This window comes from Monodon monoceros, unplaced genomic scaffold (assembly GCF_005190385.1).
Source record: "Monodon monoceros isolate NGI ecotype Baffin Bay Population unplaced genomic scaffold, NGI_Narwhal_1 Super_Scaffold_16, whole genome shotgun sequence".
Classification (NCBI taxonomy): Eukaryota; Metazoa; Chordata; class Mammalia; order Artiodactyla; family Monodontidae; genus Monodon; species Monodon monoceros.
Genome location: NW_021703772.1, coordinates 2,101,012 through 2,126,112, shown reverse-complemented (window position 1 = coordinate 2,126,112; position 25,101 = coordinate 2,101,012). Strand labels below are relative to the sequence as shown.

The 25,101-nt window shown below is 61.6% G+C and overlaps 1 protein-coding gene across 3 annotated transcripts in view; it reads right to left on the bottom strand.

Annotated features, from left to right (window-relative positions):
- HDAC4 (histone deacetylase 4) overlaps nt 1-25,101 on the bottom strand; it is a 242,510-nt gene that overhangs the window by 40,975 nt on the left and 176,434 nt on the right. For 2 of the 3 annotated variants that reach the window (XM_029224637.1, XM_029224635.1), the window contains exons 11-15: nt 21,417-21,655; nt 13,219-13,458; nt 10,220-10,406; nt 6,804-6,937; nt 4,036-4,156 (exon numbers count right to left, since the gene is read on the bottom strand). In XM_029224637.1, coding sequence (XP_029080470.1) covers nt 4,036-4,156; nt 6,804-6,937; nt 10,220-10,406; nt 13,219-13,458; nt 21,417-21,655 — 921 coding nt within the window. The remainder of the gene's footprint in view (nt 1-4,035; nt 4,157-6,803; nt 6,938-10,219; nt 10,407-13,218; nt 13,459-21,416; nt 21,656-25,101) is intronic. The other variant, XM_029224636.1, reaches the window with a different exon arrangement.

The following is a 25,101-nucleotide window of genomic DNA, read 5'->3' as shown; positions in this document are numbered from 1 at the left end:
TGCCCCATGGAGCAGCGCATGCCCAGGAGACGGGCTTGCAGAAGGACTCCTGGCGGGCTGACCAGGGGAGGGATATGGAGCGTGCGTGGACCCTGGGCCACACGGTGCGTTCAGGGGAGGCCGGCTGCTCTCGGGGCTGAGGCCCCCGGACGCTCCTGGAGACTGCTGAGGCGGGGGCTACCGGTCCCGGGACCCACGGGCAGCTCCTCCCGTGCGGGAGAACGGTCCAGGAACCGGGCTCTGCGTTTCCTGGGGGATCCCGGGGCCCTGCCGGACGTGCCGGCCTGAAGACCCTGCACTTGGCCCACTCGGCCCCTCCCTCCGAGCCCGCTGATCTTCTCCCCCATTCACACTGTCCTCGTCCTTGATGCCTCCTTTCCACAAAGCCCTGCCTGGGCCCAGGCCAGACCCCGTCCTCTGGGCCCGGCCGGCGCTCTGTCTCATTTCTGGACATTCTTGCTCCGATCCACACCCCTCCCTGTGCCTTGGGCTCAGCCTCTGGGCTCTCCCGGGTGTCACCTGTCCTCCGGAGCCCTGGGCCCCTTCCTGGGGGCAGCCGGCTTAGACCTCCCTGCCCTCCCGAGTCCACGACTCTGGGTGTGGGGCCTGGGCACCCCCAACAAGCCCTCTCAGTTCAGAGGACACAGATGCGTTTTGGGGGCGCCAAGTGGAGGATGTCGTACACTCTGAAGAGTCTATTCTGTATCTGTGTCCAGTCTGCATCGTAGACGCCCCTCGGCCGAGGGAGAGAAGAGAGCAGCGCGCCCCCTTCCACGGGGAATGGGGACCCCCTCCTCGGGCCAGTCGCCCCCATACACCTCCTGGTTTCCTGTGTGTTATCCTAAACCACGTGGCCGAGCTTTGGAAAACCAAACTGAGTAGCAGGGACGAACCTCGCTGAGTGAGGACACAGGGCCCTTGGGGGGCAGCAGTTCCCGGGACAGGAGCCGGAGTGTCTACTTCCCTGGAGTCCACGTGTGTCTGCAGAGCAGGGCTCACAACAGCCAGGGCACCTGGCCGGGCCAGGGACCAGGCCCGGGACGTGGCCGTGGGGGGAGCAGCTCTGGAGGTCTTCCTCGGCCCACTGTGACCACCCCCACTCCCGGGGGCGGGCGAAGTGAGCCCCCAGCTGACCCAGGCAGCAGAGCCCGCGTGAGGAACAGGGGCTGCACGGCCAAGACAAGAGGAGACCCTGGGCAGGCTATCGCGGGTCCTGGTCTGGCCACCGTGGCGGTCCGGCTTGGTGGACACTTTGGTGGAGACAGCCCAACAGGAGGCCTTCTCAGCCACACTGGTCCCGGCTGTCCTGGGGGCTTCCACATGGGGAACGGGCGGCCTCCTGACCTGCCTTCACCATCCTCGGTGGGGGGCCTCTGTGACTGACATGGCTTCAGTGTTTTTGTCCCCCCAAATTCACATGTTGGAACCCTTACCCTCAATGTGATATTAGGAGGCGGGGCCTTCGGCAGGTGATTAAGCCATGAAGATGGAGCCCTCGTGAATGGGGTTAGTGCCCTTATAAAAGAGACCCGGGAGAGCTCCCTCACCCCTCCCACCATGAGGACCCAGCAAAAGGCACCGGCTGTGAACCGGCAAGAGGCCCTCACCCACCATGCTGGCACCCTGAGCTCGCATGTCCAGCCTCGGGGCAGGGAGCAAGCCTGGACGTGCCCTGATTCACCCTCATACTTGACCAAGTCTGGCTGGGTGAAAACTTCAGGCTGGAAAGAAACTTCCCCCAGAACGGGCCAGGCGCTGCACTGCTACCGAGGGGCCTGACGTCGTCCTGGTTCCTGGCAGACCTGGTCCCCTCCCTGGAACATTGCAGCACCCTTGCATCTCGTCCCTGTGCTCTGAGATTTCCCAGCGATGCTCCCTGGCAGGGTTCTCGCGGCTGGCGGCTGGGTCCTCCGGTCCTGGGACCTTCTCGTGATCACCCCAGATGCTTTCCTTTCCTTTCCTTTCCGTGTCCTCCGGAAGCCCCTGCTCCCTGGGCCCTGAGTGCAAGGAACGCTCCTTGGATTTTCTTCTTTTCTCCTGTCTCCTGGTTTCCAGCTCTGGTCACCTTCCTGCTCCACTTTCCAGGACCTTGACTCACCGTTCCTTCCAGCCCCAGGACTCGACTTCTGTGACCATGTTTCACTTTACTCTCTGTTCTGTTTCTTCCCTTCTCTATGGCCCTTGCTCACGTTCTGTGGATGTGGAATCGCCCTCTTTAAGGATTTTAATGCTGTTCTTGGCTCTCTCTGCAGCGCCCCCCTCCGGTCCCCGTACCCACCCAGGAGTCTGGTCTCCGAGCTGCTGCTGAGCACCTTCCAAGGTGCCGATAATCCTTGGTCTTCTGTTCGTGGCCCAGAGTGAGGACGTAAAGCCGGTGGAAGGTGCGGGGACACGGTGGGGACACGGTGGCCTTCTGAACCATCAGCACCACGTCAAGAACCTTAGGGGGCCATCTGCTGCGGGGCCCCTGATGACAGCTTCCTTTGGGCTAGTCAGTCCCTGAAGGAGGTCCCCATCTCTGCCCGGGGGTAAAGGTCAGCGTGCCGGGAGCCCAGCATGGGGCGGGGGGTGGTGGCCTCACTGTGCTCTGTGCCTGTGTCTGTCCCAGCCCAGGGACCCTGTGCCTTTCTGTCCAGGGCTGTGGGGTTGGCAGGGCGTCGGGACAGAGGCCTCTCAGGCCCCTGTGGCCCGGTCCCCTGTCTGAGCCCCGCCTGTTCTGCACCCCGGGGCCAGGGTCCCTGCGGTCACTGTCCCTGGGCTGTCCGAGTCAGCGGGCGGAGATGGGGGTGTCCGTCCCCGTGCCGCTCTGCAGCCCACTGCCCGGCACCGGCCGTCCAGCCCCGGGTCTCCTGCTCCTTCCCTGCCTCCCAGGTGCGAGGGTTTCTGTCTTTTAAAAGCCCTGTTGCTACACACGACCCCCACCCCCCCCCCCAGGCCAGAGCCCGAGTGTCTCCTCGCGGCCTCCGCCACCCCAGCTCCCCGCTCTAGGGGGGCTCAGTGCCTACCGGGAGCACAGCAGAGGAGAAGACGTGCTCCCTGGGCGCGCGAATGAGTGAAGGGGAGCATGAGTGCCCGGGGAGGGAGCACGGCCGCGCTGCAGGATCCCCAGGAGGGTCAAGCCGGTCCAGCGCAGGGCTGGGCACAGAGATGACCTTCGCAACACCTGGCACGGAAACCAGAGGAAACAGCGCACAGCCCACCCCTTCCCCCCGCCACATCTGGGACCCCAGCGGCTGTGATTCCTAGGCCCCTGCTGCCTGCTTTGGCTCAGCTCAGGGAGGAGCCCCAGGGGGCTTCTCTCCCCAGGGGGCAAAGGCAGGGATGGGGAAGGAAACCCACGGTTGGCGACTGCCCCGGTTCCAGGCAGCTGGGAAGCGGGGGAGGGAATTACCCAGCAGGGGTCCTGCCCGGAGGGGGGCGGGCGCCTGCGCCCGGGAGCCTGGGGGACCCTGCCCTTCTGTCAGACCCCCCCTGCCTTATGGGGAGACTCTCACCACCTCCCAAAGCAGAAGATGCCTGTTAGGAGGTTCCTTCCGTCAGGCCCAGATCCCGCCCCCTCATCTGGGGGGCTGCCTGCCAAAGCCGAAGACCCTGGCCCCCGGGGAGGAGGGGCCAGGTGTGGGGCGGGGGGCTCGGGTTGCCACGGTGCCCCCCCCGAGTCTCGAAGTGCATACCCCACACCGACTCCAGGCCCAGTGCGGGTGGCCGGGTGGCCTCCAGCAACCCAGCTCTACTATTTAACATTCTGCAAAACCACTGGTTCTCAGCCCATTTTCTCCCCAAGACACCGGACACAAAGCAAGAAACCAACTGCCCACGTGAATGCCGAGCGTGGAAATCTCTCCTCCGGCCCCTCACCTGAGAGCCTGGCCCGGGCACCACGGAGAAGGGTCATCCCTGCCCCAGCTGCCCGCACAGAGCCTGGTGGGCAACACGCGCCTGTGCAGCGGGGGGCATGCAGGTGGGGCGGGGCCTCGGGCGAGGGCAGGGCTGCAAGCAGCCTCGGCAGTAAAGGGAAAGAAGGCCTTGAAATACCTAGGAGTTTCTTACTGTCCAGTTTCTGCCTGTTGAGGGGGTTCGTGCCGTAGAGCAGGGCGTGCGCCTCCGAGTGCACCGTCTGCAGCTCCTCCAGGGTGGCCTTGCGTCCGCGGATGCACTGCGGGGACAGAACAAGACAGGCTACTGCAGGGGCGGGCCTCAGCAGAGAACCGGCACCCAGGAGGAGATGAAATTCTATACGGGCACGAGCACAAAATTATTTGGTTATTGTGAAATCCAAAGCAAACATCACCTGATGCGACATTTGAAAAATATTTAAGAAATATTTTACAGGGTTTGCACTTTAGTTAAAACTTAGAAAAACGTTTTAAAAAAAGATAATTCCAGCCTTCAGCGCTTTAACCTTCACAGTCACACAACTGATTTGGCATCAAATTATTGCTTTGCTTTCCAACTGCCGGGGTCTGGTCTTAAAAGAGAGACGAGCTGCCTGGGGGTGGACCTGCTCTCAGGAAGCGGGGGCCAGACCCCAGCTCCTTGGGCATCTCCGAGCCTTCCCGCGAGCCTGAGACGGCCTGCAGTCGTCTGACACCCCGATCTGCGTGTCCGTCCGCATTTTTCTTCGGTTTGGAAATTCCTCAAATCTGGACACCTCAGCTATTTTCAGATGTTCTCCAGAAATTATCTTGAGCTGAGCTACATTTACTTAACCTTTGAGAAGGAAGCTGGTTTGTGAAGCGGAATTCCAGTTGACACTTCTTTATACTTTCCGAGGGCCAGAGCGACACAGGAAGAGCCAACAGGACCCTGGGGGCCCAGGGGGAGCCCGTGGGCTCGCCGGGCCGGACGCACCCCAGTGCAGGGGCAGGCCAGGAGCTGTGCTCCCCCCGGGGACCTCCAGGGAGGCCCCAGAACCGCTCCTAACGGTACACAGGCCTCCCAGCGACGCCTGCCGACGCAGGAGCACAGGGCAGGGGAACCGGAGGTCGGCTGTGACCGAGGCTTTGCCGGCCTGGTCTCCTCCTTGTGGAGGGGCCACGAGGCCGCAGAGAAGGTTGCCCACCCTGTGGAGTGAGGGGCGCTGGCCGGGAGGCCTGGGCACCGGGGGGTCGCCTGGTCCCTCTGCTTCTCCTCTGTCAGGGGCCCCTCCAACAACCCGTGTTCCCTCGGCCGAGGGAACATGTGTCACCCTCTGGACCTGCAGGTGCCCCGCATGGTGAGCGTCCCCGCACGTCGAGGGCACGCCTGGCCCTTCACCCCGGGTCTCCTCGGTACCCGGGGGCCCCTGCGGCCATCGGCGCCGGCCCTCAGTGCCAGGGGGCTGGACGAGCAGCTCGGTCTGCTCCCCTTGCCTCCGTCTCCTGCCTTGAAACTACCCTGGAGGCCCCGGGCCCGAGGGGACCCTCCTGGGGGCGAAGGAAGCGGCGCCTGGGAAGCGGGGTGGGGTGGTGGTCCTGCAACGGAGGAGGAGGGTGCGTCCGCCAGGGCGATGCTGCCCCCCAGTGGTGCAGCCTCACGGGATCCGGGAGCAGGTGCCCAGGGCTCCAGCCCACAACCTCGGGGTCCCCCTCCTCTCCAGAGGGACTCCAGGACAGGGTTCTGGGCCCAGGCCCCATGCTTTCCCCTCCAAACACCATGTATCGCCATAAACTGGCAGAGAGATGGGGTCACGCGGGACAACTGACCTCAACTCCTAAATACTGGCTTCTGGGGAAGGGGGGCTGGATGGGGGGCAGAGTGGGGTTCGGGCCACGCCCGCCCTCCAGACGGGCTGCTCCGGGCCTGGCCCAGGTGGCACTGGGCTGTGAAGGACAGACGCGGACGTTCTGCTCATCCACGGGGCTCTAGCTTTCCAGGGCCACCCTGTAGGGCAGCACATGCCACCCTGCACCCCATCCCCGGCTTCACGGGGTTCCCAGTGTGTGGGGAGACAGCAGGCCCCCACTTGGTGGGCACGTGGGGGGCTGGCTGCCACTGTCCTAGAGGGCTCCTGGGAGGGGGTGCCACCTGCCCCGCTCCACGGATGACAATGCTGTGGCGCCCACGGCCTAGAGCTCCCCCCACCCCCCTCCCCGTGCACCCACACAAACGGTCCTCTGTTTCCTCTCACCCCAGAGCTCAAGACCCTCTTGATGGCCGCATGCCAGGAAATGTCTCTCCCCCATCAGAAGGATGGAGGAGACTCAACGGTCCTTCAGCAGAGCCTTCCTGTCCTCATGGGCCTGGGGCCACCGCAACGGTGGGTGGGCAACGTGAGTCCCAGGCCCCGACAGGCCGGAACAGAGGCAGCTCAGCCCGCCTTGTCGGCAGGCAGCGTGGTCCCCTTGCCAGGCGGCTGGGACAGACGTGAGGGCCCGCCGCTCAGAGGGGTAGGGGCAGAGGCAGTGCTGTGCTTGGGAACCAACGCCAAGCAGACCAGACCGGCCTGCGCACCCTCCCTGCCTCGGGGGCCAGAGGCTCCCCACACCCTGGGAGAAGCTCTCGGAAAAATTCAAGTAAGAGAACTTCCAAGGGAAAGCCAACAGGATGACGGATCCCCCGGACCCCGCCCTTGTGGCAGAGGCCCTGGGATGGCCTGGCCGTGTGACCCGGGTGCTGACGGGGAGCCTGGCTAGGGGCTGGCTTCCCAGAGAACAGGAGCGTGCGACAGGAGGTGAAGGACAGGAGAGCTCAGCATTCCTCCAGAAGCCAGGCCCGTGCGCCCGCCTGCAGGGCCCGTGTCCTCCCCCAGGCCCTCCCCCGCTCAAGCCCTGGCTCACTCGGCCCGCATGGGCTCTCCTTGCTGCCCGCAGGGCTGGCCTTACCTCACATCTGCCTCGAAGGCCAGTCTCCTGCAGCCGGGACCAGATGCTCTGGATGCGCCCGGCGTGCTCTGGGTGGCTGTTGGTGTTCCCACAGGTGCACTGGTGCTTCAGCATCAGCGTGTCGTAAACGAGGCCTGGGGCAGAGGTGGAGGCGGCCGCCATCAGATGAGCCCTCGGGTTCCTGGGCAGCTGCCCCCGCCCACCGCCCGCTCAGGGCACTCGCCCAACGGTCAGAGTCCCCGCCACCCAGGGTGTGGAGGGAGCTGAGCGGCCTGAGGTGCGGGGGGGGCAGGCGGGGCAGGAAGAACCGAGAAGGCAGGCGGCCCGCCCCCAGGTCTCTCGGCTGTGAGCCCTGTGGCACTCACGTCCAGGGGACTGCGCTGACCCAGAAACAAGTGAGATTTTGGTCCAAAACTTGAGTCTGTCTGTCAGGGGACTTCTCTATCGAGCGGTTCAACCTTGTGGACTGAGATCCGTCCAAGGTTCTTGGGGCCCAGAGGCTCAGTTCTGCCCTCAGAACCTTGCAGAGCAGCTGGACAGGCGCGTGGAGCTCACATACGCGCTCGCACACACACACGGACGCAAGCGCATTTAAAATCACCCTAGAAATGGACGTAAATGGAGGAGTCCAGGAACTCGCACTCACTCCCCAGCTCTGCACTCTCCACTTGGGACAGCGCTGGAAGCTGTTCAAGCCTGAGCGTGCCCAGCACAGAGCCGGCCCAGCGGCAGGGTCACCCTCAGGAGGGAAGTGCGGCAGCCTCACCAGCCTGGGCTCCGCCGCAGGGAAGCGGTGGCCCTTCCAGCTGATCAAAGTGACTGATGTCACTTGGCAGCTGCGTGGAAGGTGGTGGAACCTGCATGTCTGGAGAAAGGGGAGGGGGGCGAGTGGGTGTGGCCACCTTCAGCTTCCACCAGGAGCCCCCCCCGTGCCGTGCCCCTCCTGGGGCGGGGGGGGGGGGTGGGTCAGCCCCTGGTGACATCTGCCAGGAGGCGGCCCTGTTGTCCCTGACACAGCACAGTCACACACCTGGCCTCCCAGGGTTGGGACAGTGGGAAGGTGGCTGGGTGAGTGGACGCCCTGGCAGCCACCGGCACCTGTTACTAACACCTGCTCGTTCAGGTGGAGAAGGGAGGGAGCGCCAGGCAAAGAGCAGGGGCCACGGAGTCAGAGGCCCACGGCCGCTCCTTCTCCATGTCTGATGCTGCCAAGTGGAGGCATTAGCACCAGCCTCCGGGGGAACGAGCTTCAAGGTGAGCCTGTTCCTACAGGTCCAGCTGGACACGGCAGTGCCCGAGCCTCCCCGCTCAGTCTCTTAGAAGTTGGACTAATGGGAGTCAGTCCCCTTGCATTGGAGGGATTCTGGGTCCACCAGCAAAACTGAGCGGTGGGGCGGGGGAGAGTGGGGTTGGACTTCTGGTAAAAAAGCAGTAGGACAGGAGCAGGTTTACAGTCAGTGCGCTAACGAGGGTGTGCCTGGTAGCGCGTAACAGATGCACACACACGGCTACGTGGATGGCACGGACGTATGTATGTGCACGGCCCAGAGGCCCATCAGTGCCACGACACGGCCACCCGCCCCTCCACAGTGTCGTCGTGGTGATAAAATCGCCTCCTGACGTTTACTGGCCATGAGGCCAGGAACTTCAAGGTGATGCCACTGTCATCCCCCTTCACAGACGGGAAACAGCAGCAGAGCCGGTCTGCAGAGTGAGCGGGGAGCGGCCAGCATGCTGGGCAGACGCGCGTGGGCTCGGAAGACGCCAAGAATGGCCGACAGCAGTGCAGGGCCCCCAGAGTCCTGGCTTCGTAAAATGCACAACGTTGGTGTCTACCTGTCTGTCTGGCTACGCGCAGAAACAACCCAGGAGATGTGACCTGAACGCCGACAATGGCTCCTCCGGGGGGCAGGGTTGGGGCACCCGTTAGCTTCTCAGGTTTCCATTACATGTGTTTGTTTGTTTGTTTTTTTTAAGTATTTATTTATTTATTTGGCAGCGCCGGTTCTTAGTTGCGGCATGTGGGATCTTAGTTCCCTGACCGGGGATAGAACCCAGGGCCCCTGCCTTGGGAGCACGGTGTCTTAGCCACTGGGCCGCCAGGGAACTCCCATGTGTGCTTTCTTACAGTGATATGCACCGTTTTAGACATTAAAAAAAAACTGATAACGAAGACAAACTGAGGAGGTCCATCAACAGAGCAGGGTCCAGCGCCCGGGCCGCTGCTGGTGACGTCATGCCAGCCCGCAGGCTCCCTGGTGGGACCACTGACCGCCCAGGGGGCACATCTGACACAGGAGCGTTTCCACTGTGGTCCTGGGGTCTGTCATGGGAGCTGCGCCCTTCTAACAGTGGACCTACCTCAGCCAATGGCCAGGGACTCACACTTTTAAAGAGTCACCGCTGATTCTATTTGTGATACTTGGCAGTTTTCTGGTTTTCTTTCTGAAAAGCAAGAACTTAACTTCTGGATATACTGACTATGGAACTTTTCTCTGAATGTGAGCAGTATCCTGAGACCTGACAGAGAGAACACGGCCACGTCTGCACATCCCAGTGTGCAGAAAAACAGGGCGTTTTATGAGAACTGTTTGGAGGAGGATGAAACTGTTGTGTATTTAGATAACTTTACCTTAACATGCCACTAAGAAGAAATATCCAGTGAGTCAGATGAGAATAGTGTGAGGCGCTATCCCGGCCACCCTCCCGTCCCAGGCCGGGTGGAGCAGGGTGGAGGCTGCCCTGGGAGCAGCCTCGGCCCGACAGCGAGGCCAGTGCCTCAGACCCTGGTGGACGCCTCACTTGGCTACAGTTCTCAGCCCTGACTTGCGGGGAGCGCCTTTCAGGCGCAGGCAGAGTCCTGCCCGCAGACTTCTCCCCGGCCGGGCGGGGCAGTGAGGCAGCACAGGTGGAGGACAGCTCGGTGCAGAGAGCAAGCGTCCAAGGGCTGGCCGAGCCCTGCTCTCACGCGATGCACAAACACTGCACGGGGTCACCTGGGCCTCACAGGCGAGGTCCTGGCCGAGCGCTCAGTTTGAGGTCGGGAAGGATGCGAAAGGGCAAGGTCGCTGCCCTGCTGACCGCAGACAGGAAGCCGCCCGGCCCGCGTAGGCCCGCGGACAGGCTGTTCTCTGGAGACTATGATTCTCCGGGGAAGAGAAGGCGGGCTTCTGGGCTCAGGACAGAGCCCCAGGGTCACAGAATGGGGTGAGGGGAGCCCCAGGGAGAGCTCCATCCGGTGCCCCCAGCCCGGGCTAAGCTGAGGGCGAAGGTCGGGCCAGGTGTGAGGGGTGTGAGCCCTGCAGGAGGCGGGGGGTGCTGAGCCGCACCCTCTGGCCCGCGCAGGCCCCGCAGTGGCGCCTCCCGCCCCCTCACGTCTGCCCAGGCCGCAGCCCCGACCCCCTGCCCCACGTTACCTGTGGTGAACCGCGGCTTGGTCGGGGGCTCCTGCACAGACATGGGGAAGGTGGCGGACGCGGGGGAGGACTGCGCTCGGGACAGAGGCCGGTGGCCGCCGAAGGACACGGGGATGCCGGCTGCCTCCATTGACGCCTGGTAGCTCCTCAGCTGGTGGACCCGTTGCTGCTCCAGGAGGAGGGCTTGCTGGGGTAGAGGAGACAAGAGCCATTTTTGTTGCTTCCAGGCAGCTCCTGCCCCTGGCTGGAGGGCTACGTGTGTCTCCTCCTCCCAAGTCGCTCATCCACCCGGCCCTTGGCCCTCGGGTGGCACCGGATGGACAGCCTGCGCTGGCCCCGACCAGACCGGACATCCCCGTGGGAAGACAGACCATCAGCGGAGACGCCCGGCGAGCCCGGTCAGGGCTGACAGGGAGGCCCGGCCCAGCCAGGGGGCCGCGGGGGGTCCCTGAGGAGGTGGCACCCAGGGAGGCAGGGCGGCCGGGCAGAGGGTGCTCGAGGCGGGGCTCGGAGGTGTGAAGAAAGGCACTGGTGCAGGAAGCCACGCCGACGGGGCTCGACAGCACTCCCGGCCGGTCTGGATTCGACCAGGACCACTTGGTCTGCACGCCAGAAACTTGGATGAAAAGCACATCACGGCGGAAATGAGACTTCTTCTCCATCCCCAACCTCTTCCCTCTCCTGGTCTCACACGTCCTCATGCCAGGACAGGAAGGACGGCTGAGGCAGAGACGGCCAGGGCCCAGCAGTCTGGGCGTCAGGGCCGGGGGGTGTGGGTGCACCTCTCCGAGGCCTGGACCCAGAGCGCAATCCCCTGGACCCCACTTTAGCCAAAAATAACCAGAGTAAAAGTGGGTGAGTTAAACACACACTTTACAAGCTTCTTTTTCACAGAAGGTATCTTCCATGTGAAGAACGGGCTTCTGTGAGAATGCCAAAAGGTCCGAAAGCGGGAAGTTTGCAAACCAAAGGGCCTCCGCCGGATGAGGCTCTAGGGCTCGGAAGCAGGGAGGCCACAGCTCCTCGGCTGAAGCTGGACAGGCCCCCCCATCACCCCTTCCCTGCTCTGGACTGAGCCAGCGGACAAGCACACACAGGAAGACGCCACGGGGACTGGGGGCTGGGTGGGAGAGAGGCGCTGCGCCCATGGGGAGGTGGGGTGCTGGATCTGGGGTGGAGTCAGGGGAGCGGTGGAGGTGCCAGCACTGCGGGCGGCCACCCAGTCCCTGCCAGAAGCGCGGGGAGCGGGGGGCTTCCTCCCTGGGCGGCCACGGAGGGGAGGGCAGGACACCCTGTTCAGAGGTGCTGGAGAAAGCAGGGCTCCTGGGCGACTGCAGGCTCCACGGCCAGCCCTGCCTCTGTTCCCGGGGGAAACGCTGTCCTTTGGGAAGCGCGGGCCCCGGTGAGGAGCAGACCCCCTGGACGAGGGCCCACGGCTGTGCCGCGGCCCTGGGGGCGGCCTCTGTCCGGGCTCCTGACCTCCTGCCTTTAGGAAGCAGAGTGGAGAGGAGAGAGCCCGGAGCCCCTCCCAGGCGCTTCCTCCCCTTCTGCTGACAGGGCGCCCAGTCTCTCCAGATACGAGCCGCCTACAGAACGTGGTGCCCGTCTTAAGCTGAGACCTGCATATTGTTGCGTGTGCACCAAGCTCCCCCGAGAGGGGCTCTGCTTGTGGTTTCCCAAAGCATACAGAAAGCAGGAGTTTCTGATAACTGTCTCAGGCTTGGAGTACAACGAGGATAATTTTCCTTAGTGAATGCTGGCCACTTTATCATTGACAAGACACTAGCCCTAAAAAATTGTCGAAACGCCTTCCAATTTCATACTAGCGTACGAACAGCAAGCTGAATTCCAGTTATGATGAGAGGCTGGCTTCCTTCAAAAACGTGCAAGGCCCACGCCCCCCAGCACGGGAACAAGGCCCCAGCTCAAGCCTCGTCACCTGCAGGAGTCTGCACAGCACAAAAGACAGCGGCTTCCTCCTGCTGGGACCTCCCTGTTTTCATTAAGTGTTGGTTCCCGTGCACTTTGCAGAGTGGTGTTTAGCGCTGAGGCTGTGGCCCGAGACAGGAGACCGGCTGCCCTCCGAATGACAAATAAGAAAAGCAACACAGCGCCAGCCACCTGCGGTGCCTGCCCTGGCGCGTGGAGCCGGCAGAGAGGGCTGAGCTGCGGCCTGTGCGGGGTCTCCAGAGAAACCTATGAGCTAATCCCGTGTGTCATCTCCCGCCCCAGTCCAGATGCCCCGGGGTGGGCAGACGAGCAGCAGAGGCGCCTGGCCTGGGCTGCCGGGCCAGAGGAGGAGCTTGGCTGGGCAGCCGGCACCAGGCCCAGCAAGGAGGGGGTGGGCAAGCCGGGGCCCTGCACCTCGGGTGCTGAGCTCCAGCATCGATGAAGGACACGATTAGATATTAGATTCCACTCCTCAGATGCCCTGGGCCGGATTCCGACTTGCTGGCCGGCCGCGCTAGCGTTTCCCTGACCTGGCAGTTTTCCTTTTCACTCAAAGTCAGTGAATCATCCCTCAGATTTAGTCATCAGTCTTGTGAGTTTGTTCATTGCACGTCAGTGCCAGGGAACCTGACCCGCTCTGGATACCGGGCCAGGCTGCTGCACTGCACCTGTAAGGCTGGTCGCTGGTGGCTTCTTGGCCCCCAAGGTCCTGGCTCCTGATCAGATGCCACCTAGCTTTCTGATCAGTTAACGAACCAGCCTCCCTCCCCTTGTTTATGCTGATCCCACCAGCACTTGCATCCGTGTTCAGCTACAGCCTGTGAACCTGAAGGAAAAGCATCCCTAAGGAGTTCAGGGCCTGTGCTTAGCCGGAAAGCAGGCGCATAAGTGCCCACAGCGGGCAAAGGGCCAGTGTCCCTGGCGGTGATCCGCTATAACACAGACGTCGCACCACACCTCCCTCCCGCATCGCCAGGGAGACGGGGCCTGGGCGGCGGGTGTGGAGGAGGGCACCGCCCCCGGGGCCCGGCCCTGCTCAGCGGGGTCACCTGTCTGAACAGCAGCTCCTGCTCGGTAGACTGCCGCTGGCCCGGTGCCACGTCATCCTCATCGCTCTCAACGGGCTCCTGCTTCACCTGCACCCCGGCCAGCGTGTGCGCCTCCTTCGGCCCTGAGGGCCGGTCCAGGAACGGCTCCTCCAGGAGGGCCTGGTGCTCACGCAGCTCCTCCTCAGTCTCCTCGGGGTGGCTCTCGGGCTGCCGGGCCGGCTCGCTCGCTTTGGGGATGATCTGCAACACAGAGGGTAGGGACGGAGCTCGGTGTGACATGGGGCGAGCGAGATCGCGGGACAGGAGAAGGCTGGTCACAAAGCCCACACCTCAGAAACACAGGGGCCAGCCTCTGAGGGCGCTGGCACACGCGCACGCTTGCACATGCGCATGCACGCACGCACACGCGCACAAAGCCCACACCTCAGAAACACAGGAGCCAACCTCTGAGGGCGCTGTTACACATACACGCACACACGCACCCGCACCCACACGCATGCGCACAGACGTGTGCATACACACACACACACACACACACACACACACACACACACACACGGGTGCCAGGTGCTGTCTGAGGTGCTGAGAAAGGACACAGCCCGGCATTTGGTACCTGCTCTTAAGCACATGTGTGCCTGGCACAGAGAAGCGCAATGCAAGTTACAGGTGTGGACCCACGTCCACACCTGGGCGTGAAGAGGGAGGCCTCCTTCCTTCGCGGTCACAGCTGCTGGGAGAAACCTCGCCCGTGCCCCTCCCCTGCCACCTCAAGAACACGCGCGTCCCAGACGCCGTGATGACCCTGCCTGCCAGCCCCCGACGGGACACACGTGGCTCCCCTGCTGTCCCCTGGCCTCTGCGCCCACTCACGCCTCACTGTCCGGTCGGCCCTGGGCCTGCTGCCCGGACACCAGACTCTTCAGCAGTGCGGTCCTTTCCCTGCTGAAGGTTCCACACGCCGGTAACTCCCAGGCGCAGGTGCCCGGCCCAGGCCTCGCTCCTCATCCCCAGACCTACCGCCCGACGGCCTGGTAAGCATCCTGGCTCAACACGGACACCCGGGGCACCGGCTCTCGCTGGCCCTCCGCCTTCCGTGCCTGCCCAGCACTGCCCATCTCATGTCTCTGGAGAGCACACTTCTCTCCATTCTCACGCTCTGCTCCCGTCCTGCACTGGGCAGCCTGCATCTCCTGCTAGACCACAGCCACGGCCTTCTGAGGCCCTCTCCCGTCCACCTCCGCGTGGCAGTGACAGTGGGCTCTCAACGTGCCACCACCCTGCCTAAGCCCCTGCAACTCTTCCTCTCGTCCTTACTTTGCTCCTCTGCCGTCGGCCCCGCTCACCCTCCCCTCCAACCACGCCATGGCCATCCTGACATCACTGCAGTTTCCTCCCAACGGGCTCCCCACGGCTTCCCTCCCTCCCGGACGCCCCTGGGCTGACGCCTCGACACCCCTTAGACCTCCAGTCTTCTCCGGGAGGCGTCCTTTGGCCTTCCGGGTGGGGGCTGGGTGATGCTCACCTGCGTCCGCACCCCCAGGCTTTTCCAGCCACAGGAGTCATTGCAGCTCTGCAGCTGCCATTTACACGGCCGCCTGACCTGCAGCCTGCAGTTCAGGTGAGGGTAGGGGCCACTGCTGACTTACCCACGGGGCACGTGGTAATTATCCATTAAACGTTCACCTGAACGACTAGGTAAGTGAATGAGCCGTCCAGGGAGTGGGAGGGTCAAGGTGGAAAGTGAGCAAGGCCAGCAAGGCCAGCACACCGGGGGCCGCAGGACAGCAAGGGCCGGCCCGACGGGGACGAGGTGGGGACCTGGCCCGGCGTGCGGGGGACCAGCAGACGCGCAGCCCAGAAGTAGGCGCTGTGGTCGGCCGGCCCGCCAGGGCCTGGGAGGACAAGGGCCTGCCCTAGCCGCTGCGACGTTGGGGGGACAGGGCCATGCAGCAGCAAGGGGGCAGCATGTCCAGGCCCGGGACACCGCAGAGGGAGGGCCGTCCAGGATGGCGCCCTGGGTCTCGGGTGACGAGGCTGCCGCCCCAGGCATGGGGGCCAGAAGACAGACAGGTGCTGGGGGCACAGAGGTCTCGGCCGTGCCCAGCCTGAGGGGAAGTGGTGAGCTGGGAGGAAGCTGAGAAAGAGGAACAGACGCGGGGGCCCCTCCTCGGACGCGGGGACCCCTCCTCTGACGCGGGGACCCCTCCTCTGACGCGGGGGCCCCTCCTCTGACGCGGGGACTCGGGCACAAGGAATGTCTCAGAGCAAATTAATAACTGAACTGCTTGACTTTCTGTAAACTGTGAAAGAACATGCCCCAAATTTCAAAGCCCCAAGCCTGAAGGTCGCTCTCCATGCACGATCTGTCCATTCGCTGTGGGAAAGGAGTCAATGGGGCAGATGTGACTGGTGTCGGGGCTTTAAGGAGACGTGAAGCTCTCAAAAGCCCCTGTTTAGGTCCCTGCCATGCGAGAGATCTGCCCTGCAGGGGAGAACGAATCTTGCCACCACTCCTGACTCTGTTTCTAGAAGGAAACCGAGGTCTTCAAGAAAGCCTAATGTTTTCTCGTCCTGGGCGTTTGTATTTTAAAAAGTCCTTACAGAGCCGCCTGTGCCCTCACCCACACCTGGATGCAGTGAAGCCTGGCCCACGAGGGATGGATTCGGGGACACCTGTGCCAGTGCTGGTATTCCATTAGCTTGTAACCAGCCAGGGGTCAGCTGTACCCGGCGGGTACCAGGGCTCAGCCCCAGAGGAAGACTGAGCTATAGATGCCCTCCTCAGCACCTGCCTTACTTTGCTGAGAAAATAGAGTTTTGATTGGGCTAGGGGTTTCTTTTATGTGATCATCCCTTAAGTTGTTTGTAATGAACACTGTAAAGGAAAGCAACCTATGAAAGCCAAGCCGTGGGGACCCCAGGCCCTTTCTTTACATCTGCCCATGGCAGCTTCTCATCAGAAAGTTCCAGTCCAGCCGGAACAAGGTGGCCTGAGCTCCGGGAGCAGGTCAGCACCGCTTCAGCAGAAGGCGATGGGGTGTGAGTGGAGAGAAAGCCGGGGCGGGAGGGTGCTGGCTGGCAGACAAGCTCAAAACTCTTCAAGTAAACAATCCGCCAACCTCACATCCAGGTGCTTCGACAGATTTCTCACCGTGGTTCATCAGAAAAAAAAAAGTGTTTTGAAAGTCTGTTTCTGATGATTTTGAGATCTGTCAGTCCCATCTGCTTCCCACACACCTGGAGTCCGCGAGGCCCGTGATGAACTTCGTGCCTGGACAGAGTCCACTCGGGGCCAGACTGTGCCCGCCCCCACCTGCCCCTCCACTGGGGCTGGGTTCAGGCATGGAGGACCCATCTCTGCCAGAAGAGGGCGCTGGGCCTCTCCCGGGCCCTGGCATGTCCGCAGGCACCTCGAAACCTCAGCAAATGGCATTATAAGCCTTGGCTTTAGGACCCACGGGGTCAAAGCTCTCTCGTTTCCGCTGTCCCCCAGGGCCTGGCGCAGAGTCTGATAGGTAACAGGGTGGGGTTTGTGGGAGGTTTATTGAGCGTGGGGCCTGAGAAGGTGGCTGGGGAACAGACCCGGTGAGAGGACGCCACGGCAGAGGGATGGGGAGGAAAACAGGAAGGGGAGACAGCAGCCAGGATGGATATGGGAGTGGCCGAGGCCCCTTGCGATGCACTGGAGGGCAAGGGTGTGAAAGAATTGGCAACAATGGACAGTGGGGTGGAGATCAGGGAGAGGGACATGGGGACAGGGACGGGGGCGTGGACAGCAGGGGGCGGGCATGGGGATGGGGGCTCCCAACACCATGGACTTCACCCTCCAGATGAAGGTCCCGGAGGTGCTTTCTCAGAGCGGGTGGCAACCTCCTCTCCGCTCCGTGGAAAGATCCCAAAGGGTCAGGGGACTGCCTGCGGGGAAATGACCCTTGGGGACTCAGCCAGGAGGGGGCCGAAGGTCAGCAGAGAGGTGGGTCCTGGCACAGTGAGGGGAGGGCAGGGCAGATGGAAAACGGAAGCGGGGAGCACAGATGCTCCAGGCCAGGCTCACGGAGGGAGCCCGGGCGGCTGAGGGCCGGGGAGTGGGTACTTCGGGGGAGGTGGGGACGCCACGTAGACAGAGGGGGCAGGAGAGAGGCTCCCGCAGGGGAGGCCGAGGGGGAGGGCGGGGCCCCTGCAGGGGACTTGGAGAAGCAAGGTCTCTGTCAGGAGGGAGGCTGCGGTGCCGTGGCCCGAGGGTGGCCTGCAGGGGGGTCACCTGGAAGCTGCGCCTGGTCCTGAGGACGCCAGGCCTGCTCCAGGCCCTACGGCAGGCGGCCCCTGAGTGGGTAAGTATATCCGGGGACCCAGTGGAGGTGGAGGCCCCGGGAGCAGCGACCGAAGGGTAGAGGGTCCTCGTCGTCCGGGAGGAAACGGGGTTGTGACAAAGCTGAGAACATGATCACCGAGGAGACAAGGAGAGCAGCCACGGGAAGGTGCACTCAGTGGACAGAAGCTCAGTCCTCGCTCTCTTCCAGCACTTTCCTTTCAACTCCAAAACTACAGCACGGTTTCGAGAACAGTGCAAGACACTCCACATGCCCTTTGCCTGGACATCAGCAGACGGCGGCCATGGAAACAGAGGCAGAGGCCGCCTGTCCTTCTGCTGACCTACCGCGGGCTGTCGGGCTGCCGGACCCAGCTGGCAGACGTGTCAGCACGACATTCTCCCCAGAATCCAGGGGAAACCGTCCACCGTGGGGCTTTGAGGGACGGGCTTAGCAACCGTATCTGCTGTGTATACAGATGAATTCAGTACCTGTACCCACTGTGTGTCACGTGTGAACTTAGTAACTGTGTATGATCCTGGTGACCTGTATTTAAGTTTCCTCCATTGTTCCAATAACGCCACTCGTGGCCTTTTTGGTCTGATTTGGGTCCAGCTACAGGTGAAAATTTGTCTTCAGGTGTCCTGTACGAGGCTGACATTTCGGGAGAGTCCACGTACTCTGTAAAGTGCCCTGGAGGTGGAGGAGGGCTGCCCCCTCAGGAGAGACGTGGGCAGTGCCCCCCGCGGGGCCCGCGGGGCCCTCGGGTCGGGCGTGTGTCCGTCGGCGTGGAGCCGGGCCATCAGGGGTTGGGGTGGTGTGATCGTGTTGCCTGTGGACGTCAGTGCGAGGTCTGTGGGCTGTGTTCTACTTCTGACGGGCATAGAGGTTCAAGGGCTGGATGTGCAAGCCTCAGAGGTTTCCACGTGCGTCCTCTGTCCCGTGTGGTGGGGTTCCTGCCCCCAGCCCGGGCACACCCGCCCTCGCCTCCCAGGTCGGCCTGGGTGAGGAGTGTCCCCACCCTTCCCCCTGCAGCTTCACTGTCAGAGATCCCAGGGGCACGACCCCCATCCCTGCAGCCAGTCCTGGCAGGGCCTGGCAGGATGCAGCACCTCTCGGGGGGCGGAAACTCCACACTGGGGTGGGGAGGAGGGCTGTCCCCACGTGGCGGCCTCCCTGTGACTCCGAGGGGCCTGCCACACAGCCGCCAGGGGTCTTCTCTCAGCAGTGACACTGGTGTGTGTGCAGCCAGTCTCCTTGGGCCACGGCCACAGACAGAGGTCTGCTTCTCTCCCTGTCCATCTGTGAAACGCAGCTCTGCATCCACAGGTTGGGCCGGTCACTCAGCAGATCTGGCTCCGCGAGAGGAAGGAAGGCTCGCTGCGGGTGAGTGTGACAGCGGAGACGTCGGCGGTGACGCCGCAGCAGATGGGACAAACGCATCAGCTCTTTGTCTCCCAAAGACCCTTAGGATCTCGGGAGCACCCTCTCATCAATTAAACGAGAACAGACGTAAGCCATGTTCATAACAAGAAGCTTCTAAAAGCCAGACTAGAGTTCAGGGCCCAGACCTAACTGGTGAGCAGGCCAGTATTTAAAGGTCATTGGATACACTCACCATTAGACACCCAAACAAACGAGGCCCAGTTTTCATATTCACAATGGAGGCCGAACAAGCAGTGAAGCACGCAAGGAATGGCTGCAATCCCGGTGCACGCTGGCCAGGGCTGCAGGGAGCTGGCTCGGGGGCCGTCAGGGTACGAGCCCCCCGAGATGAAGGGCAGAAATGTCAGTGCTGGCGGTACTAGATATGACCGTCAGCTCCCCGAGCATCCCAGGAGAACAGCGCACAAACACTTCAGTCAACTGTCGTTCGCTATGGCAAATCGATCACAGAACAAAATCCAGGGGGACCAGCCAGCTTCTGAATCACTCTGTGAAGAATGCAGCACACACGATAGGTGTTTCCTGTCTTCCTAAAACCTCCTACACGTCCATCACTCGGTTCATGACGTAGTGCAATTAAGAAGCCGGTTGGGGGCTTCCCTGGTGGCGCAGTGATTGAGAGTCCGCCTGCCGATGCAGGGGACACGGGTTCGTGCCCCGGTCCGGGAAGATCCCACATGCCGCGGAGCAGCTGGGCCCGTGAGCCATGGCTGCTGAGCCTGTGCGTCCGGAGCCTGCGCTCCGCAACGGGAGAGGCCACAGCAGTGAGAGGCCCGCGTACCGCAAAAAAAAAAAAAAAAAAAAAAAAAAAGAAGCCTGTCGGTATTAGGAAGGTGACGTGAAGTGCCTTTGACGCTTTTGACACTTGGTGATGCCCCACTCGCCCACCCTGATCAGGTGCCTTTCCTGCCCGAGTGGGGGGCTGGCTTCAGGGGCCCCTCCCACTACTGACAGGGCCCTGTGCTGCCTGCTAGGAAAGCCCGCGCGGCCAAGGGGGCTCCGGGGCGGGGCTGGCGAGCCTGTGTCCCAGCGCCTGGCGGGCAGCAGGGGTCTGGGCTTGGCCTGCCCTGAGCGTCTGGCCTCATCCCTGGAGAGGGCGGGGTCCCTCCTCACCTCTCCACCTTGCACCTGCCGGGCACGTCCCACCTGCCGGGCACCTAGACACATGACCCTTCCCTCGTCCCTAGGCCCCTCCCGTCCCTGACCCTTCCATCCCCCAGGGAAGCAGACAGAGGCCTACGCGCATCTGACAAGTGGAGCACAGGTGACCCACCCGAAAAGGGGAAATGACGGGTGAGCTTTCACGGGAAGCAGACACGTCCATAATCAGGGCTCGCTGCCCCCAATCCGCCAGCGTTCTCACGTTTCCTTCAGAAAATGCCCAAAGTTGCCTCCTATCACCTCAACCTCTTATGTTTTTAACAGCTTTATTGAGATGTAATTCATATAGCATAAAATTCACGCCCTTTAAATTGTATAACACAGTGGTTTTTAGTATATTTACAGAGTTATGCAACCGTCACCATAAGCTGCTTTTAGAACGTTTCCACGCTTTCATAAAGAAACGTCGCACCCCCAGCCCCTGGTGACCACCAAGCTACTTTCTATGGGTCTGCCTGTTCTGGACGTTTCACGTGAATGCAATCACGCACCATGTGTTTATTAGTCTTTTGTGCCTGGCCCTTTTCACTCAGCACCACGTTTTGGGGTTTACCCACGTGTGGCCTGTGTCAGTGCTTCTTCTCTCTTTGTGGCTGAGCAACGTCCCATCGTACGGACGTGCCACGCTGTTTATCACGCACCGTGCGATGGGCACGGGGGCTGCCCCTGCCCACCCATCCGGAGCAGCGCTGCTGTGAGTGCCTGTGGCCAGGCCCTTGCCCTGAGTTCTCCCGGACAGATGCCCCTGAGCTGCCGGGCAACGTGGTCGCTCCACGGTTAACCTTCGGAGGAACCGCTGGACCACGTTCCGAAGTGGCTCGTCTCCTCTGACAGAAAGAGGCTTCACTTCGAATGTAAGCATTAGAAACGAGTCACTCAGAGCTGCTGCTCCTCCGTTTCCATAACCAGCAGGGCCCCGCTAACCTTGCCGCTGTTTCCCGCTGAAAGGGGACCGGGAGTGACCGTTCAGACCATGGAGGGATGCAGACCTCTGGGCAGGAGCCCTTCCGACGAGGCTGCTGCAACAGGTGGGCAGGGCACGGGTGCCGAGGGGCTCGGAACCCATGCTTTGGGGGCCCCGTGCCTCCGTTGGGGCCTCTCTGCTGCGGGTCTGCTTAAGAGGGTTAAGTGTCCTTAAGAGACCCCAGAGAACCGTGCGGGCCAAGTAGAATAAGCCCCCGGGAAAGAGACGCTTCACGCGCACAGCGCGCTGCAGCCGCGCCCAAGCCCGCAGCCCCGCCCAAGCCCGCAGCCCCGCCGCCCGCCGCAGCCCCGCCTCACCTTGCCGAGGTGCAGCTGCGGCTGCTGCAGGTGCTGCTTGTGCTTCTCCAGGAACTGCTGATGCTGCTGCTGGACCACCAGGTGCTGCAGCGCCTGCGCGCTCTGGGGCAGCGGCGCCGACTGCGTGCGGCCCAGCGGGCGGTGCTGCCGCAGCTTGTGCACCGACGGGGACACGCGCTCCGCCCCCACCAGGGGCTGCGCGTGCAGGGGCAGCGCTCCCAGGCCTGCAAGATAGCGGTCTGAAGAGAACACAGGGGGGAGAGGCAGCAGAGGGGAGGGGAGAGGGCCGTTGAGTGACTGTCGGAGGCCGGCCGGTCCGGCACCGCCTCCCTGCAGCCCGCCGGGCCTGCTCTAAGCTTGGGCTTCAGGGCAGAGGCCTTCCATCATCTGGTCCCCGGACACCCAGGTCCAGGCCGTAAACGAGAATGGTCCCGGCACAAACGCCCTCAGAGGGGCCCAGGTCCGGCTGAGGAAGGGGCCAGGGTTCTGGTGGCTCCAGAGTGTCCTGGAAGAGCAGGCTCCTCCCCGACAGCCCACAGAACCAGGGTCTGAGGATCGGTGGTCCCTAGGGATCAAACCATCTTAAAGTTCTCTTAAAGCATAGATTTTATACACACAGAGGGCATTAACACTTTAAAAACTCCTGACGCGCATTGCCAAAATCTCTTTCTATGAATTTCTGGAAAGCTTTTGCTACCAGCTGATAGGAAAAGGGCAGCTTGGCCGCACCCGTGCCTGGACTAAGTTTTTCAGTTAAGAATCTATATTGACGGGACAGGGTCTTGTTTGAATCTGTGTTTGAATCTTGTTTTAAAATGCAACCTCTTCACACAAAACCCAGGAAGGTAAACGTTCTTCCTCCTGTATTCCTTTGTATTCCAACCATCAGTATTTTTTTTTTTAATGAGTTTTGATTGATTTTTATTTATTTATTTTTGGCTGCGTTGGGTCTTTGTTGCTGTGCGCGGGCTTTCTCTAGTTGCGGCGAGCGGGGGCTACTCTTTGTTGCGGTGCACGGGCTTCTCATTGCGGTGGCTTCTCTTGTCGCAGAGCATGGGCTCTAGGGCACGTGGGCTTCAGTAGTTGTGGCACACGGGATTAGTTGCTCTGCGGCATGTGGGATCTTCCCGGACCAGGGCTTGAACCCGTGTCCCCTGCATTGGCAGGCAGATTCTTAACCACTGCGCCACCAGGGAAGTCCCAGTATTTTTTTCTTTTACAAATTGTTGATTTAGATAGTTTACCATTTTTCCCCGGTTCCACGGGCAAAAGGGTATAACAAACCCATCCCAGGCCACCTGAGTGTCTGTTCCCTGGCACCTGAACAACATCTAAACATCACTCAGGCAGACTACGACCCCAGATCAGGGTGTCTGACCAGGAGAAACAGCAGGTAAACTGACACGCCAGCTCTCGGCTGCCCAGAGAGGCTGGCTCCTGCGACGGGGCACCTGCCCGAGGCGGCCCTGCTGACAGGTGGGTGGCTCCTGCCCTCCCCCCAGGGTCTCCAAAGCCAGCGGGGCTGTGTTGCCATGTTTAGTCGAGCCTGAGACCCCCGGTGGGTACGGACTCTCAGTCTTTTCCTGGTCCCTTCACGGGGGCTATTTCTGAATTAAAAATACTACTTTGTGCCAACAGGAAAAAACCCCTCAACCCTAGCAAAACTGTCCCTTGTTACCTTTTCAAAAAGTTAATCAACCACAGTTCCCTAAGCCACCATCTCTTTTTATCCAAACCAGTAGTTTTCTGGAAAGGTAAGTTATCTTAAACTTTACTGTCTGCTTGGCTACTAAATTAAAGTGAATAACTCAAAATGTATTCGAGATAGAATAGAATCGTTCTCTCCCCAGCTTTCTAGAAAAGTTTTTCAAAAAAGAACGGCATCATCGTAAAGAAGGTCTTTCAGAATTCATCAGTTGTTGATGTAGGTATTGTGGAGGATTAAACCATTTCACGGAGATAAGGAAACCAGCCACCCAACGCTGCATTTATGGGATTAAAAGGCTACTTAGTTACTGAAAAGGTCCCTTCTTGGAAAACATCCCTTGTTGTTTTTAAAGCTCCTGTGGACCCCCAAGAATGAGGGTGTAACAGGTGATGGGACAGCAGAGCCCTGCGCTGGGGTCATCTGGGCCGACCCCACATCATATCCCGCAGAGAAGCTTCTCTCGCTTCTAGAGGAGGGAATACTAATTCCATGGAGATCTGATGTCCGGTTGGACACAGGCTCAGGAACAAGGAGCTCAAGTGGGCCAGCAAGGCTGGGACTCCGGTTCCTGCTGCCGCTGCGGGTTCTCCAGGGCTCCCCTCTCTCTGATCTGGGCCTCCAGCAGCTTGACGACGGCGCAGACGCCTGCCTTCACCGGGCGACGCCTCCCAGAGGACACAGGCCGCGGTCCCCGCGGGGCCGTGGGCGTGTGCTGACGGTGGAGAGGCCATACACACCCCGACACCGGCGATGCTTGGGTTGGACACGGAGCTGCCCGGGGCGCAGGCCTTTCGGGCTGGAGCCCAGTTTTGTTCTGCCTCCGTTCCTCACCTCTCACCCCCATCCCACTCACCCCAAATTTGACTCCAGTGCCCCTGGAGGGTAAAACTGTGGGGCTACCATGCTCAGGGACAAGTGCAGTGATCAGCATCACTGAAAACTGGACACCCTGACCTTCCAGTAGCAAAGCCGTCAGCTGGCAGCCAGTTTCCGGTTCAGAACCTAAAGATGACCCCTTACATCATTAACGAGAGTTTCTGAGGATAACTCAAAAGCAGTTGGTTTTCAGTATATGTTGTAACACTTTCAAGCATGAGGGCACAGTAAATTAGGATCAAATTCTGTCCTGGATGACCAGCTGCCTGCAGAGGCCGGCTGGGTTGGGCGGGGAGAGGGCCCAGGCTGTCCCGCCCACAGGGACCTGCTTCTGAGTATTTGTGAAATGATGCGGTTCTAGCTCTGACACTGTCTGTCTGTCCATAGTGACCCCCAGCGAGCAGGCAGGTCTGTGGGCCGACCACCGGGGAACCTCAGGGAACCTGCCAGGGGCAAACCTGCAATGACCCTTCCTGACTCTGCTCAGACACCCCTCCTGGCACATGGCTCCATCGCAGAAATGTCTACTGTGTACCTTCCGGCATCAAACACCGCGGGGGGTGGCAAGGTCGTAGGAAAGCCCAGCGTCTGTTCTCCGGGGGGAAGGAAGCATGCCCAGAAAATGCCCGCACAGAGTGCCCGGGAGGAGGGCCGGGGGGCACCGGAGTGGGGCCTCATGCAGAGGAAGGGCTCTGAGAAAAGGGCGGTGGGTGCGGAAGGCGCCGTGCGGGCCTTGCCAGTGCTGGGCGAGCGGCACCCTGCGTGCTGCGCGGGAGGAGAGAGGGAGGCCCATGCAGGCTGCTTCCACGCTGAGAGCTGGGGCTACGCGCCACGCCGGAGCTGTCCGACAGAGCTTCCTGGGCTGACGGAGTGTTCCGCGTTCCTACTGCCCCACAGCCAGTGGCCACGTGAGCACCGGATGAGTCGCGTGTGGGACTCCCCGTCAAATCTCTCCCTCTGCTGTTAGCCTTCAGTTTCAATGTGGGTGGCCACGCTGGCACAGCTCTGGACCCTGGCAGGGCTTCCCGGGCCTTCCTACGAGTGTAGGGTGACTCCAGAGATCCCAGAATCAGGGAGGGGGCGGGGAAGGGCCCACAAGAC